Consider the following 15,143-nt stretch of genomic DNA (forward strand, 5'->3'; position numbering starts at 1 on the left):
AGGATCACTTGAGCCCAGGAATTCGAGGTTGCAGTGAGCTGTGATTGTGCCACTGCACTCCAACCGGGGAGACAGAGTGAGATCCTGTCTCTAGAAACGAAAGAAAAGTGTAATTTAAAACCACATGAGTTGTCACTTCACACCTATCAACATGGCTAAAATAAAAAATAGTGACAACGTTAAATGCTAGTGAGGATATAGAGAAACTAGATCTATCCTACATTACTAGTGGGAATATAAAATGATAACCACCATTCTGGAAAACAATTTGACAGTTCAAAAAAACAAAACTAAACATACTTGTCATATAACCTTGCAATTTGACAGAAGTATAATGATAAAGAACAGATCTGTAGTTGACAGGGTTTAGGGTTAGGGGAAGGGCATGAATACGAAGGGATAACACAAGAAAGGTGTTTCTTTTTTTGTGATAATAGAACAGTTCTGTATCCTGCTTTGGTAATGGTTACATGATTCTACATGCATGATAAAATTTTGTAGAACTATACATCAAACAAAAACTGATGAAACCCAAATGAGCTCTGTACTTGAGTTCATACCAACATCAATTTCCTGGTTTTGACAATGTATTGTTGTTATGTAAGTTGTAGGTTACCATTGGAAGCCGAGAGTGAAGGATATATGGGAACTCAACTGGTATAATTTTTGTGAACCTTAAACTGTTTTCGAAGGTTATAATAAAAACAAAAAGACAGTACCATGAGTTGTCAAGGACCTGAACAACTGGAAGCCTCATATACTGCTAGTGGGAATATGAATTGGAATAACTACTTTACAGAACTATTTGTTCAGTTTAGCAGTGCATGTAAATACCCTGACTCAGCAATTCCACTCTTAGATATGTACCTGACAGAAATGCTTTTATCAAAAGACATGTATAAGATGGTTTATATGAGCACTGTGCAAATAATCCTTTATATTTTAATTATGTTTGTTTTGAGTATATACTTTAATACTAATACTTAGTATTAAGAATATCTAAAAAATGTATTGGGTAGTTTATCTCAATATGGACTTGCATATTGAAGTTATTTAAGGTTTCATGTGTGTTGTGTGTGTATGTATGTCTGTGTGTTTTTTAACCTACATAGTTTATACCATTCTATATGCTTGATTCTTTTGTATAGCTCTATGCCATCTTTTGCTTATGTGGGATAGATATTAATAACTGGAATAATTTTGGACAAGCATTTACCCATATACCTTCAAGTGTGTCCTCTAATTAAAGAAGCTACAGTTTATTCTCTGTAATGAATATGTGTTATAGAGGTATAAAGATGAAACTTGTCATCATAATCCCACTGACCACAGAGAACCACTGTTAACATTGTGTGTATATGTTTTTGTTTTTAATGCATTTGCAATTGTATTTAGTAAGACTCTATATTCTGCTTTTCTTCCACATAATGTAGTATTTGGATTTTTAATGGTAACATAGCCAGAGTGTAATTTAGTTCTCTATGTTGTACATATTGTTTAATTTTCAACCTTATGCTGCTATAAAATAACACTGTGATAAATACATTTTCTTCAAAATTGGTCAACTTTTGTGATAATTTCTGTAGTCTATATTCATAGATGTGTGGTAGTTCCAAATTGACATAAAATATGAATTTAGTATCTCTATTTATTTTATACCAGGATTTTTCTTTAGTATATAATATGATTGGTAAACTAAATTGTAAACTTTTCCCCATCATTTAAATTTAGAGTTTCTTTGCATTCTAGTGTATAATGAATGCTGTAAATGTAATTAGTATGGCATTTTAGTAATTAATTTTCTTTCATGAAAGAAAAGAAATTTTGTGTTGATTATTGAGAGCTTATTATATTCCAGGGATTTTTGTCACTCTATAAGTTACCAGCAATAAGCAAATTATTAAATTATTGTACAGTCATCCAATGCAATACTATGCAGCTACCAAGCATGATGTTTACCAAGAAATTTGGGGAACTGTTCTTAATACATATTGTATATACAGATATTATCCTGACTGCAAAATTTAAAAAGTATATATTCAGAAAAAAAGAAACCTATAGGAAATATATCATGATTTGAATGGAGGTTGTTTCTGGGGAGTGGAACTGAGGAATTTTTTTCCTTAGAGTTGTTTTTATTTTCAAAAAGTGTTTATCTAATCTTTTTCAAATTAAATTTTCATTAATATCAAAGTAATATATTTACATATTTTTAAAAAACAGATAGTTTTACAAGGCTTCAAATAAAAACCAGTCCCGTGACCAAATCTCTTTCTACCTGTGATTTCTACTTTCTGGAGGTAACCAACTTCAACTCTTGGTAATTCTTACTTACCTACATCCTTTCTAAAGTGTAAGGTAGTAATTTACCACAAGTACATGCACACTTTTCCTCATTCGTTTACCCAGTATAATTTTTCATAATATTTGCCTAAATTAATTTGCAGTGTCTTCTTTATTGTGGCTATGTAAATATTTGTAAGCCACTTGAATACTGTGTTTTTCTTTTTTTGTGTACTTTATTATATTTTGCTGAAGTAGTGATTTGTTTTTACCATTTGCTTAGTATTCTATATACCTATCACCAATTCATTTCTAAATTCTACTATAGAAATATTGTAAATCTTGGCCAGGCATGGTAGCACACACCTGTAATCCCAGCACTTTGGGAGGCTGAGGTGGGCAGATTACCTTAGGTCAGGAGTTCAAGACCAGCCTGGCCAACATGGCGAAACCCTATCTCTACTGAAAATACAAAAATTAACCAGGCATGGTGTTGCGCCTGTAATCCCAGCTGCTCAGGAGACTGAGGCAGGAGAATCGCTTGAACCTAGGAGGCGGAGGTTGCAGTGAGTTGAGATTGCGCCATTGCACTCCAGCCTGGCTGACAGAGCGAGTCTCTGTCTCAAAAAAAAAAAAAAAAGAAAGAAAAAAACTATAAATGCTTGTGTTTCAACAAATCAGGTAATCTATCGGTTTCTTTTTTTTTCTTTAGACACACCCTTCCTGGAGCCCTGTGTCTGTCTTCTTGCTCCTGTTTTATCTACCCCAGTACCTTGCATCTATCTAACGTCTCTCCTTATATTCATTATGCTGTATTATAAATGTTCAGTCACTCCTACATATTCACCTACTTTTGCATTGTCCTTCATTTTGATGTACTTAGTGCCCCTAGCTGTACCCAATACAATATAGACTTTGAAGTTAAATATAAATTCTCTAAATTTATTCAGAAATCTGTAAATAAAACCTTGACTACATTGTAAATATTTAATTTTTCATTTCATCTTTATTCCTAAATCAGACTATTTTATTTTCCAACAATAGGATTCTTCCTAGGCATATGTATTATCATCCTGACTCCTTATATAATATCTTATTTTCTTCAGTAAGTAAGAAATGAAGTCTCTGAACTCTTGATAGTTAAAAAAAAAACTGCCTAAGTATCAAAAAGTCATATTGTAATTAAAATATTTGTAAAGTACTAATTACTGAAGCATTCTATATTTTCATTTTCAGAGGGCGATTATTTATCATTTCTACTAAAGCAGGATCTCTAGGAATTAATCTGGTAGCTGCTAATCGAGTAATTATATTTGATGCTTCTTGGAATCCATCTTATGACATCCAGAGTATATTCAGAGTTTATCGCTTTGGACAAACTAAGCCTGTTTATGTATATAGGTTCTTAGCTCAGGTAGGTTTATAATTCTCTTTTTCATATTGAAAGTTCGTGTGAAACTGATAATATTTTAGAGGTATGAAACATATATGTATTACAGAGAGGGAAATAAAGTTGGAAATACCATTTCTGTACATAAAGCAGCAGAAGTCAGTTTTGGCTTTTCTTGATTTTCTGTTTTGTAGTGTATCCATTTCTGTAATGTCATCTTTCTCATGTTGAGATTGTTTTGCATGAGTAAACAGATTTAGTGGATGCTACCCACAGCAGATGCAACCCTCTCAACCTGCCTCCAAATCTGGGCTTCTCAACCAGAGACTGGTTTTTTTTTTTTTTTTTGGTAGATCCTTGCTTATTTGATCTTCTTTAGTATATAAGTTGATTGACAGCGTTATGTAAACTCTTTCCTGTTATTTATTTATTCAATTTTCTTTTATTTTTTTCTTTCCTGCTTATAACTTCTATACATTCTCATTTATAATGTAATTTTTATATTTAATATACATTTAGTATAATATGTATACATTTAATTAATGTAGTTTATGTGTAATGGATATGGTGTTTTATATTTGTTTTCTGTCTTGAAATCATAGACAATAAGATGATATAAAGGCAGTTTATGGTGTTTGTTGATAGCTTATTATATTACATTGAAAAGGAATCAAACTGCTCTCTTGCCTTCTAACTTCAATATTTACCTAAATGTTTTTTGTGTCTGTCCCTTTATTTCTATTTACTCTGGTATCTGCCTGCTGTCCTCCTTCTACGGAGTGCAGAAATAAATAAAGCAACACATGAATGCGTTTTGGTCAGATAATATAGAATAATTATCAGTAATGTAATTTTATTTGTTATGGTAAACTATGCTAAACAGATGAAATCTTTCATGAATTAAGCAAAATTGCTGATGAGTTTTTCTTTATGGCAATATATTACCATGAAGTTTTACCATTTCATATTAACCAGTAACTGTATTTATCCTTGATTAAGTTTCATGCTTACAAAATTTAATTTTTTTGTATATTCTTCCTTCTTTTTACAAAGGGAACCATGGAAGATAAGATTTATGATCGGCAAGTAACTAAGCAGTCACTGTCTTTTCGAGTTGTTGATCAGCAGCAGGTGGAGCGTCATTTTACTATGAATGAGCTTACTGAACTTTATACTTTTGAGCCAGACTTATTAGATGACCCTAATTCAGAAAAGAAGAAGAAGAGGGATACTCCCATGCTGCCAAAGGTAAAAATATTTAGATCACTGGCTTAACAAACCAACATGGACTAAAGAAATTTTACTACTAATATGAAAGTTAGTCATCCGATTAAGGCTATATTTCAGAATTTTTCAAGGAGAATAAAATTATATTTAATGAATTTTGTCTAGAAAATTATAAATGATAGGGTGCTTGATCAATTCTCCATATAGCACCACAAAAAGTATATTCTGAAACACATATTTTATGCCACATATATCTAATTAGCATATTTTCTAATATACTTTACACTTCAACTTTTATGAGAAGTAGCAGACAAATTTTCCAATTAGAAAAGGGGGAATTACTTTGAATTTATTCTTATGGTGAATTTCGGGTTGCAAGAAACCAATTAATTTTATAAACATTTATTATTTGCTGACTTTGAGAGGTATACTGTGAGAGCATACTAAGAAAAACAAGACATTGTTCAGATTATCTCCCTCAATCCAGCAGCAACTGAAAAGCAGATAGTCCTGTTTTCATTTTCAAGATGAGGAAATTGAGGTTCAGAGATGTTAGGTAACTTACCCGAGTTTACACACCATATCATGAAGCTGGCCTTCAAATCATATCTGACCAACTCAAAAGCATTACTCTTAATCATTATATTTGTTTGTCCTCCAAATGGAGATTAGAAAGTTATTTTCAAATACAAGAAACAAAGCTGAGGACCTGGGATTTCCAGAATTGAATGACATTTAGGATGCTTTATTTTAGTTTAAATAAATCTGGACTTTAAAATACAGAATGCTTTCACAATCAGTAATATTGTGTGATAAAACTGTTAAGATGGTATGATGTAGTCAGCTTAGCTTATGTCTTGTGAAGTTTAAATATTCTTCACATTTATGGAAAACTTGAAGGTTTATAAAGGCCTGTCTCATACACATTATCTCAGGAAGCTGAGACTTAGAGTTTGTGATTACACAAGGGTACATGACCAGTAAGTGTTACAGCTAGAATTTGAACCCAGTAGTTTTCTTTCTCTCTTCTCTTTTCTTCTCTCCCCACTCCCCTGCCCTCCCGCTCCCCACTGGAGTCTTTAGTTTTTTTTTTTGTTTTTGTTTTTCCCCCAAATATAAGGTCATGTCATCTGCAAACAAGGATAATTTGACTTCTTCCTTTCCCATTTGTATGTGCTTTATTTCTTTGTCTTCTTTGATTACTCTTACTAGGACTTCCTGTATGATGTTAAATAACAGTAGTGAAAGTGGGCAACCTTGTTGTGTTCAAGATCTTAGAGCAAAGACTTTGAGTTTTTTCCCATTCAGTATGATAGTAGCTGTGGGTCTGTCGTATATAGTTTTAATATGTTGAAGTATGTTCCTCTGATACCCAAGTTTTTAGGGCTTTTTATTATGAAGGGATGTTGAATATTATCACATGCGTTTCCAGCATGAATTGAAATGATTATATGGTTTTTATCCTTCGTTTTATTGATATGATGTATCACATTGATTTTCCGTGTGTGTGTGTGTATATATTTATATGTGTGTATGTATGTATGTATGTGTTTTTCTGGTTTGTTTGTTTGTTTGTTTGTAGAGGTGAGGTCTCTTTATGTTGCCCAGCTCATCTTGAACTCCTGGGCTCAAGGGATCCTCCCACCTCGACCTCCCGAAGTGCTGGGACTACAGGTATGAGCCATCGCACTCGGCTGATATCCATAAACTGAGCCATCGTTGCATCCCTAGGATAGATCCCACTTGGTCATGATGAATGACCTTTTTAATGTGTTGTTCAATTTGTTTTGCTAGTATTTTGTTGAGGATTTTTGTGTGAATGATCATCAGGAATATTGGCCTGTAGTTTTCCTTTTTTGATGTGTCTTTGTCTGGTTTCGGTATCGTTGTAATACTGGTCTCAGAAAGAATTTGGAAGTATTCCTTCTCTAATTTTCAGAATAGTTTGAGGAAGATTGGAATTAGTACTTCTTGGAATGTTTGGTAAAATTCAGCAGTGAAGGTATTAGGTACCTGGCTTTTCATTTTTTAATTTTTCTTTGGGGGGTGGGGTTGGGGCTTTACATGCCATAATATGTTTATTTTATTTTACATTTTCATTTTAGGTTCAGGGGTACACGTGCACATAAATTGGGGTAAATTTACCCGCACATGTACCCGTGAACCTAAAATGAAAATTATTTAGGTAAATTGGGGTCTCTAGGTTTTCTTTGCTTTGGAGACTTTTTATTATTACTTTGATCTCATTAGTTGTTATTGGTCTGTTCGGGTTTTGGATTTCTTCCTGGTTCAATCTTAGTAGATTGCATGTGTCTAGGAATTTGTCCATTTCTTCTAGGTTTTCCAATTTATTGGCATATAGTTGGTCATAGTAGCCTCTAATGGTCATTTAAATTTCTGTGGTATCAGTTTTAATGTCTCCTTTTCCATCTCTGATTTCATTTATTTGGGTATTCTCTCTTTTTTTTCTTAAGAAGTCTGGCTAAAGGTTTGTGGACTTTATCTTTTCAAAAAACCAAGTGTTTGTTTCATTGATCTTTTCTACTTTTCTTCTCTTGCTTTTACTTCCTTAAGATGCATCGTTAGGTTGTTTATTCAAAGTTTTTCTACTTTCTTTGATGTTGGTACTTACAGCTATAAACTTCCCTCTGAGTACTGATTTCGCTGTATCCCATAGGTTTTTGGTATGTTGTGTTTCCATTATTACTTGTTTCAAGAAATTTTTAATTTCTTTTTCAATTTCTTCACTAACCCACTGGTTATTCAAGAGTATATTGTTTACTTTTCATGTGTTCAGAATATCAAAAATTTCTCTTGTTACTGATTTCTAGTTTTAATTCATTGTGGTCAGAGAAGATACTTGATATGATTTCAGTTTATTGGAATTTTAAATACTGTTTTTGGCTTAACATACGGTGTCTCCTTGAGAATGATCCATGTGCTGGAGAGAAGAGTATGTATAATGCAGCCATTAAATGAAATATTCTTTAAATTATCTATTTTGTATATTTGGTCTGTAGTGCAGATTAAGTCTGATATTTCTTTGTTGATTTTCTGTCTGGATTATCTGTGCAACACTGAAACTGTGGTGTTGAAGTCTCCAGCTATTACTGTACTGGGGGCCTATCTCTCTCTCTCACTCTAATAATGTTTCCTTTGTATATCTGGCTGCTCCAGTGTTGGGTGCATATATATTTAAAATTATTATATCCTGGCTGGGCATGGTGTCTCACGCCTGTAATCCCAGCACTTCGGGAGGCTGAGGTGGGCAGATCACTTTGGGTCAGAAGTTTGAGACTAGCCTGGCCAACATGGTGAAACCCTGTCTCTACTAAAAATACAAAAATTAACGGGGGTTGGTGGTGGGCCCCTATAATCGCAGCTACTTTGGAGGCTGAGGCAGGAGAATCGCTTGAATCTGGGAGGCAGAGGTTTCAGTAAGCCAAGATCCCGCCACTGCACTGCAGCCTGGGCGACAGGGGAGACTCCATCTTTAAATAAATAAATAAAATAATTATATCCTCTTGCTGAACTTACCCCTTTATTAGTATATAGTGACCTTTTTTGTCTCTTCTTACAGTTTTTGATCTTGAAATCTATTTTGTCTAAGTATAGTGACTTTTTTATAGGCTCTTTTTCGGTTTCCATTGGCATGGAATATATCTTTTTTTCATCCCTTTACTTTAGTATATGTGTGTTTTTATAGGAGAAGTGTATTTCTTGGTAGGCAACTGACCAATGGCCGTTGTTTTTGCATCCATTTGGCCAGTCTGTGTTTTTCGATTGGAGAATTTAGTCCATTTGTATTCAATGTTATTATTCTTGTTCTTGTTGTTATTATTATTATTATTATTATTATTGAGACACAGTCTCGTTCTGTAGCCCAGGATGGAATGCAATGGCATAGTCTCTGCTCACTGCAACCTCTGCCTCCCAGGCTCAAGCTATTCTCCTGCCTCAGCCTCCTAAGTAGCTGGGATTACAGGCACATGCCACCATGCCCAGCTAATTTTTGTGTTTTTAGTAGAGATGGGGTTTCGCCATGTTGGCCAGGCTGGTCTCAAACTCAGGACCTCAGGTCATCAGCCCACCTCAGCCTCCCAAAGTGGTGGGATTACAGGCGTGAGCCACTGCACCTGGCCCCTATTATTATTATTATTATTATTATTATTATTTTGAGACAGAGTCTTACTATGTCACTCAGGCTGGAGTGCTAATTTTTGTATTTTTGGTAGAGACAGGGTTTCACCATGTTGGCCAGGCTGGTCTCGAACTCCTGACCTCAAGCAATCCATGCGCCTTGGCCTGCCAAAGTGCTGGGATTACAGGCATGAGCCACCGCACCTGACCACCATAATGTTTTAATTACTTTGCTTTGTAATATAATTTGAAACCAGGAAATGCCTCCACCTTTGATTTTCTTTGTCACAATTGTATTCACTATTTGGGGTGTTTTGTGGTTCCATACACATTTTAGGATTGCTTTTTCTTTTTTTCAAGGTGAATTTCTTCGGAATTTTGATGGGGATTGTGTTGAATCTGTATGTCACTTTGGGTAGTGTGTACATTCTAACAGTATTAATTTTGCTAATACAGAAAACGTAGACTATTTGTGTTCAATTTCTTTCATCAGTGTTTTTCAGTTTTCAGTGTACAGATCTTTCACTTCATTGGTTAAATTTATTCCTAAGCATTTTGTTTGTTTTCATACTACTATAAATGGCATTGTTTTCTTGATTTCTTTTTCTGATTATTTTCGTGTAAAAAAATGAAACTGAGTTTTGTATGTTGATTTCGTAGCCTCCAATGTTACTGAACTTATTAGTTCTAATAGTGTTTTAGTGGAGTCCTTAGGGATTTCTCTATATAGGATCATGTCCTCTGCAAACTAGGATGATTTTAATTCTTTATTTCTGATTTGGATGCCTTTTATTTGTTTTTCTTGTCTAATTGCTCTTGGTAGTACTTCCAGTACTGTGTTAAAGAGAAATGATGAGAGGTGGACATCCTTATCTTGTTCCTGATCTTAGAGATAAAGCTTTTAATTTTTCCCCATGGAGTGTGATATGACCTGTGGGGTTTCATAAATGGCCTTTACTGTGTCGAGGACATTTCCTTTTTTAACTTTTTTTTTTTTTTTTTGAGACGAGTCTCGCTCTGTCGCCCAGGCTGGAGTGCAGTGGAGTGATCTCAGCTTACTGCAACCTCCGCCTCCGGGGTTCAAGCTATTCTCTGCCTCAGCCTTCCAAGTGGCTGGAATTACAGGCACCTGCCACCATGCCTGGCTAAATTTTTTGTTTTTTAGTAGAGACAGAGTTTCACCATCTTGGCCAGGCTGGTCTTGAACTCCTGACCTCGTGATCCACCCACCTCGGCCTCCCAAAGTGCAGGGATTACAGGTGCGAGCCACTGCACCCGATCCTTTTTTTTTTTTTTTTTTTACTTTAAGATCTGGGATACATGTGCTGAACATGCAGTTTCTTACATAGGTATACATGTGCCATGGTGGTTTGCTGCACCTATCAACCTGTCATCTAGATTTTTAGCCCTGCATGCATTAGGTATTTGTCCTAATGCTCTCCCTCCCCTTTCCCCCACCCCCTGACAGGCCCCAGTGTGTGATGTGACCTTCCTTATGTCCATGTGTTCTCATTGTTCTACTCCCACTTATGAGTGAGAGCATGCAGTATTTGGTTTTCTGTTCTTGTGTTAGTTTGTTGTGGTTGATGGTTTCCAGCTTCATCCATGTCCCTGCAAAGGACTTGAACTCGTTATTTTTATGGCTGCATAGTATTCCTTGGTGTGTATGTGCCACATTTTCTTTACCCAGTCTGTCATTGATGGGCATTTGGGTTGGTTCCAGGTCTTTGCTATTGGAAATAGTACTGCAATAGACATATGTGTGCATGTGTCTTTATAGTAGAATGATTTATAATCCTTTGGGTATATTCCCTATAATGGGATTGCTGAGTCAAATGATATTTCCAGTTCTAGATCCTTGAGGAATCGCCACACTGTCTTCCGCATTGGTTGAACTTATTTACACTCCCACCAACAGTGTAAAACCATTCCTGTTTCTCCACATCCTCACCAGCATCAGTTGTTTCCTGACTTTTTAAATGATCGTTATTCTAACTGGTGTGAGATGGCATCTCATTGTGAACCCAGTAGTTTTCAAACTGTGTTACAGGGAACCCCAGGAGATGCTTTAGGGGCTGCTACCATGTGGCTAAGCAAGTACAGAGGGGCCAGGCAAGCAACACTCTAATCCCCACATCCCATTTCAGTCAGAGCCCCTCTTTTATCTTTTTAATGTATCGGACTTCAACATAAGATTTAATTCAAAGAGAGGACATGCCTGCTTTTTTTAAAAAAAGTTTTTAAAACACTTTGCCATGTTGCCTTTCTATCACAGTAACTAAAAACTGTGAGGGATCTATAAAGGGAGTACAATCAGATACCTGAAGGAGCTGATAATCCGGTTGGGGAAAAAAAAGTAACATTCTTAAAAGGGAAAGAATGAAGTGCCGATATGACTGGTACTGAGTATCTTTGCTTATAATAGTTAGGGGAAGGATGGAGCATTCAGATACAATTTTGATGGGAGAAAAATCAGACTTGGTTGGCCTATAAAAGATGGTTAATATTTAATTGGATAAAGGGAAGAATCAAGTGTGAATGAGAGATTGAACAGTGTGGGCAAAGGGACAGAGGTAAGAATTTATGTACCAGGCTTAAGGGATGATGAAATTGGCCTGGCATTGATGAAGAGTGGAGGTTAGATAAGTAGGAAAACCATGAAAGGCAAATGGAGGCACTGCGCTTTAAAATAATGTTTACTATAAGTTCTTGAATGGGACTGTTGTATGATGAATCTGGGCTTTTAGAAAATTGGCCTAGAGTGATTATTTTGGGCTCAATCAGACATTTCATGAAAATAAATGGTAGGACTCAACTGATAATAGACTAGCTTTTAAAAGGATAGGCAGCGAAAATTATTTTTTTTCTTTGAGACAGAGTCTCGCTCTGTTGCCCAGGCTGGAGTGCAGCAGCGTGATCTCGGCTCACTGCAACCTCCGCCTCCTGGGTTGAAATGATTCTTGTGCCTCAGCCTGAGTAGCTGAGATTATAGACATGTGCCACCACACCCAGCTAATTTTTATATTTTTAGTAGAGATGGGGTTTCACCATGTTGGCCAGGCTGGTCTCAAACTCCCAACCTCAGGTGATTCACCTGCCTCGGCCTCCCAAAATGCTGGGATTGCAGGTGTGAGCCACCTTGCCCAGCTGAAAAATTTTATCTTGAATAATGAAGCTTGGTTATTCATTCATTGATTTAAAACTTTTTGGGGTGCCTATGATATGCCAATTGTACTGGTCTCTAAGGATACACTGATAAATAAGTCTCGGATTCTGTTCCCAAGAAGCTATGGTCTAAAAAGCTTACCTTAAGCAAGTAATATAGTAAGAGTTACAGATCCTATAACAAATCTGTAGAGGCACCAAGGAAGGAATATTCATTTCTTTCTTGGAAAGTTGGGGATGGATATTGATATGCTTGAACAGATGTTGAAAGTAGAACTGGGTAACTGCATTGCTAAGAGGGCAGAAGAGCAAAAGGCCCTTCAAAATGGGGAATAGAAAAAAAGAAACATGCATAACATGGCATGGTAAGTTTGAAGAACCTCAAGTAGTTAAAAATGAATAAGAGTATAAGGAGATAGTGGTAAAGTAAGGGTGAGTGTGGGAAGAGATAAAAGAAAAGACTGGAAAGGTAGGTGGGAATCAAATAATAGAAGTTAGTTTGTACATTGTATTATAGGTTGTGGTATCTACTTAACAAAAATTTTAAGCAAGAGACTACTGTCACATTTTCATTTTAGAAATAAATCATTTTATGTATCAGTGTGGAGGATGGATCAGAGAAAAGAAATGGATATTAAGATACTTGTTAGGATGCTATTAAAATGATTCGGGTGGGAGAGGTAATGCAGGCCTGAAATGAGGTATTAGCAATGGAGACAGAGAAGTACTGGACATAATGTAGATACTCAGTAAATATTAATGTTCCCTTGATTTATAATTAGAATTTCATGTAACATTGCCACTATTTTAATAGAATTTGAAAATTGGTCATCTGAAATGGGTACATTTTGATATTCATGGCGAGGGATTTCTTGGTACGTTTTGATATTCATGGCGAGGGATTTTTTGGTATTTGAAGCTGCTTTTATTCAAGGTATTTTGAAGTTGGTTTCTGTTATTATAGTACAATTGCAAACACCTTCCTTCTTGTCCATGATTTTTAAGATGAAAGACTGCTAAAAATGATACATTTTCATCCTTTCAGTTACTGTTATCTAAGTAATAATTAAATTCCATGCCTTTTACGAGGTTTTTTTTGTTTTGTTTTGTTTTTTGTCTTGTGGTAGTCCCAAAAGCACTTCTTTTTAACTTACTTGATATGTGATTACTATATCTCTTTCTGCTTCATCACTTCCTCTTTAGGTCATTATTACTTAATTCCTGTTTCTCCATTTCTGTTCTTGTTCAGTTTTCACTTCTCTACTTCTAATTTGATTTAATACCTCAGACTTAATTAGCCACTTGACTATTTTCCTTGTCTTTGTCTTTGTACCTCTTTAAAGGCAAGAACTGCATTCTGTGCTTCCTTCACTATCCTTAGTGAATAATGCAATGCTTGGCACTTTTATCTGGACTTTTGAAATTCTAGTTGCCTTTATAGTGTTCCTTAGTGATTCATATATCATTGAAAAGCAGTATTGGAATTAGACTTACTTTTCAAGCAGTAAAATTGAGATGAAGATTGGTTAGTCTGTCACAGTGGGTTTGTGGAAGGAAGAGAATTGGAGCTTTAATTTGTATCTTCAGTTATATGCTTAATTTGCTATCTTAGTCGGCTTCATTCACCACTCTGCTTATTACTTTATTATTTTTATTTTATTTTATTTCATTTCATTTCATTTTTGAGACAAGAGCTCGTTCTGTTGCCTAGGCTGGTCTTGAACTCCTGGCATCAAGTGATCCTCCTGCCTCGGCCTCCCAAAGTGTTAGGATTACAGGCATGAGCCACTACGCCTGTTCACTTTATTATTTTAAATCCCCTCATTGGATTCTTACTGTTACCGCTTTTCCCTTTTGGAAATATAATAGCCTTGAGGTCCTGCGAACCTATTTTTTAATAAGTTGATTTAAAGGCCTCCTGAATCATCTCTACCAAAAGTATCTGTGCATCTCTTTAGTTGTTCAGGATAATGTTTCTCAGCCATTTTGAAACTGTAGCACAATCTAGACTTATAAGTAGTTTAACACAAGTTTCTAGCAATTTAGATTTGTTAACTTATTCTTAATGGCTTGTGTTTAAAATGCTAAATTGATAGCTAACCTGTTATCATTTATGTAAATTATGTTAGAGAAAGTACATTTTCTGGTAATAAACTTACTAATTATACAGATATCAGAGACGAAAATCTTGGTCAAGGTCATGTTTTATTTTATTTTGAGACAGTCTCACTCTGTCGCCTAGGCTGGAGTGCAGTGGTGCAATCTCAGCTCCCTGCAACCTCTGCCTCTTGTGGTTCAAGCGATTCTCATGCCTCAGCCACCCGAGTAGCTGGGATTATAGGCATGTGCCACCACGCCTGGCTCAATTTTTGTATTTTTCGTAGAGACGGGGTTTCGCCATGTTGGCCAGGCTGGTCTCGAACTCCTGGCCTCCCAAAGTGCGGAGATTACAGGCATGAGTCACCATGTGCAGCCAAGGTTATATTTCAGAATATGCTTAAGTGGGTGTTTTGTTCCTCTTAAGTACAGTATACACAGCCTACTCTGTACCCTTTTTTAAGAAAACAAAAGCCAGTAAAACTGGCATAGAATTTTTTTTATACTTCCCTTTTCCAGCACTGTACTATGTATGTCTTTTTAAATGTGAACTACTTGATGATTACAGGGAGAACAAAATGAGGATTTAAATTACAGTATCTTAAATGAGGCTTTAGGTTTGCTTTCTCTACGCTGAATTTGTGTGCAATGTTCTCTCCTTTAGTCCTGTATTCAAACTTTAATGCTTCAAAGCATAATTTACTGAACAGAGATGTTATTATACAGTTTTATTAGCTGGCAGATGGTAATATAAGGTTTCATCTTAGTCATTCTTAATACCAGAGTGAAATACATTCCATTAAAATAATTTGATGTAAAGTATGAAATAGCTAATCCACCT

The 15,143-nt window shown here is 35.5% G+C and overlaps 1 protein-coding gene across 4 annotated transcripts in view; it reads left to right on the forward strand.

Annotated features, from left to right (window-relative positions):
• ATRX (ATRX, chromatin remodeler) overlaps positions 1 to 15,143 on the forward strand; it is a 282,193-nt gene that overhangs the window by 225,221 nt on the left and 41,829 nt on the right. For all 4 annotated transcript variants that reach the window (XM_025372040.1, XM_025372038.1, XM_025372039.1 and 1 more), the window contains 2 exons: positions 3,520 to 3,697; positions 4,727 to 4,921. In XM_025372040.1, coding sequence (XP_025227825.1) covers positions 3,520 to 3,697; positions 4,727 to 4,921 — 373 coding nt within the window. The remainder of the gene's footprint in view (positions 1 to 3,519; positions 3,698 to 4,726; positions 4,922 to 15,143) is intronic.

The sequence above is a fragment of the Theropithecus gelada genome, chromosome X (genome assembly GCF_003255815.1).
Source record: "Theropithecus gelada isolate Dixy chromosome X, Tgel_1.0, whole genome shotgun sequence".
Classification (NCBI taxonomy): Eukaryota; Metazoa; Chordata; class Mammalia; order Primates; family Cercopithecidae; genus Theropithecus; species Theropithecus gelada.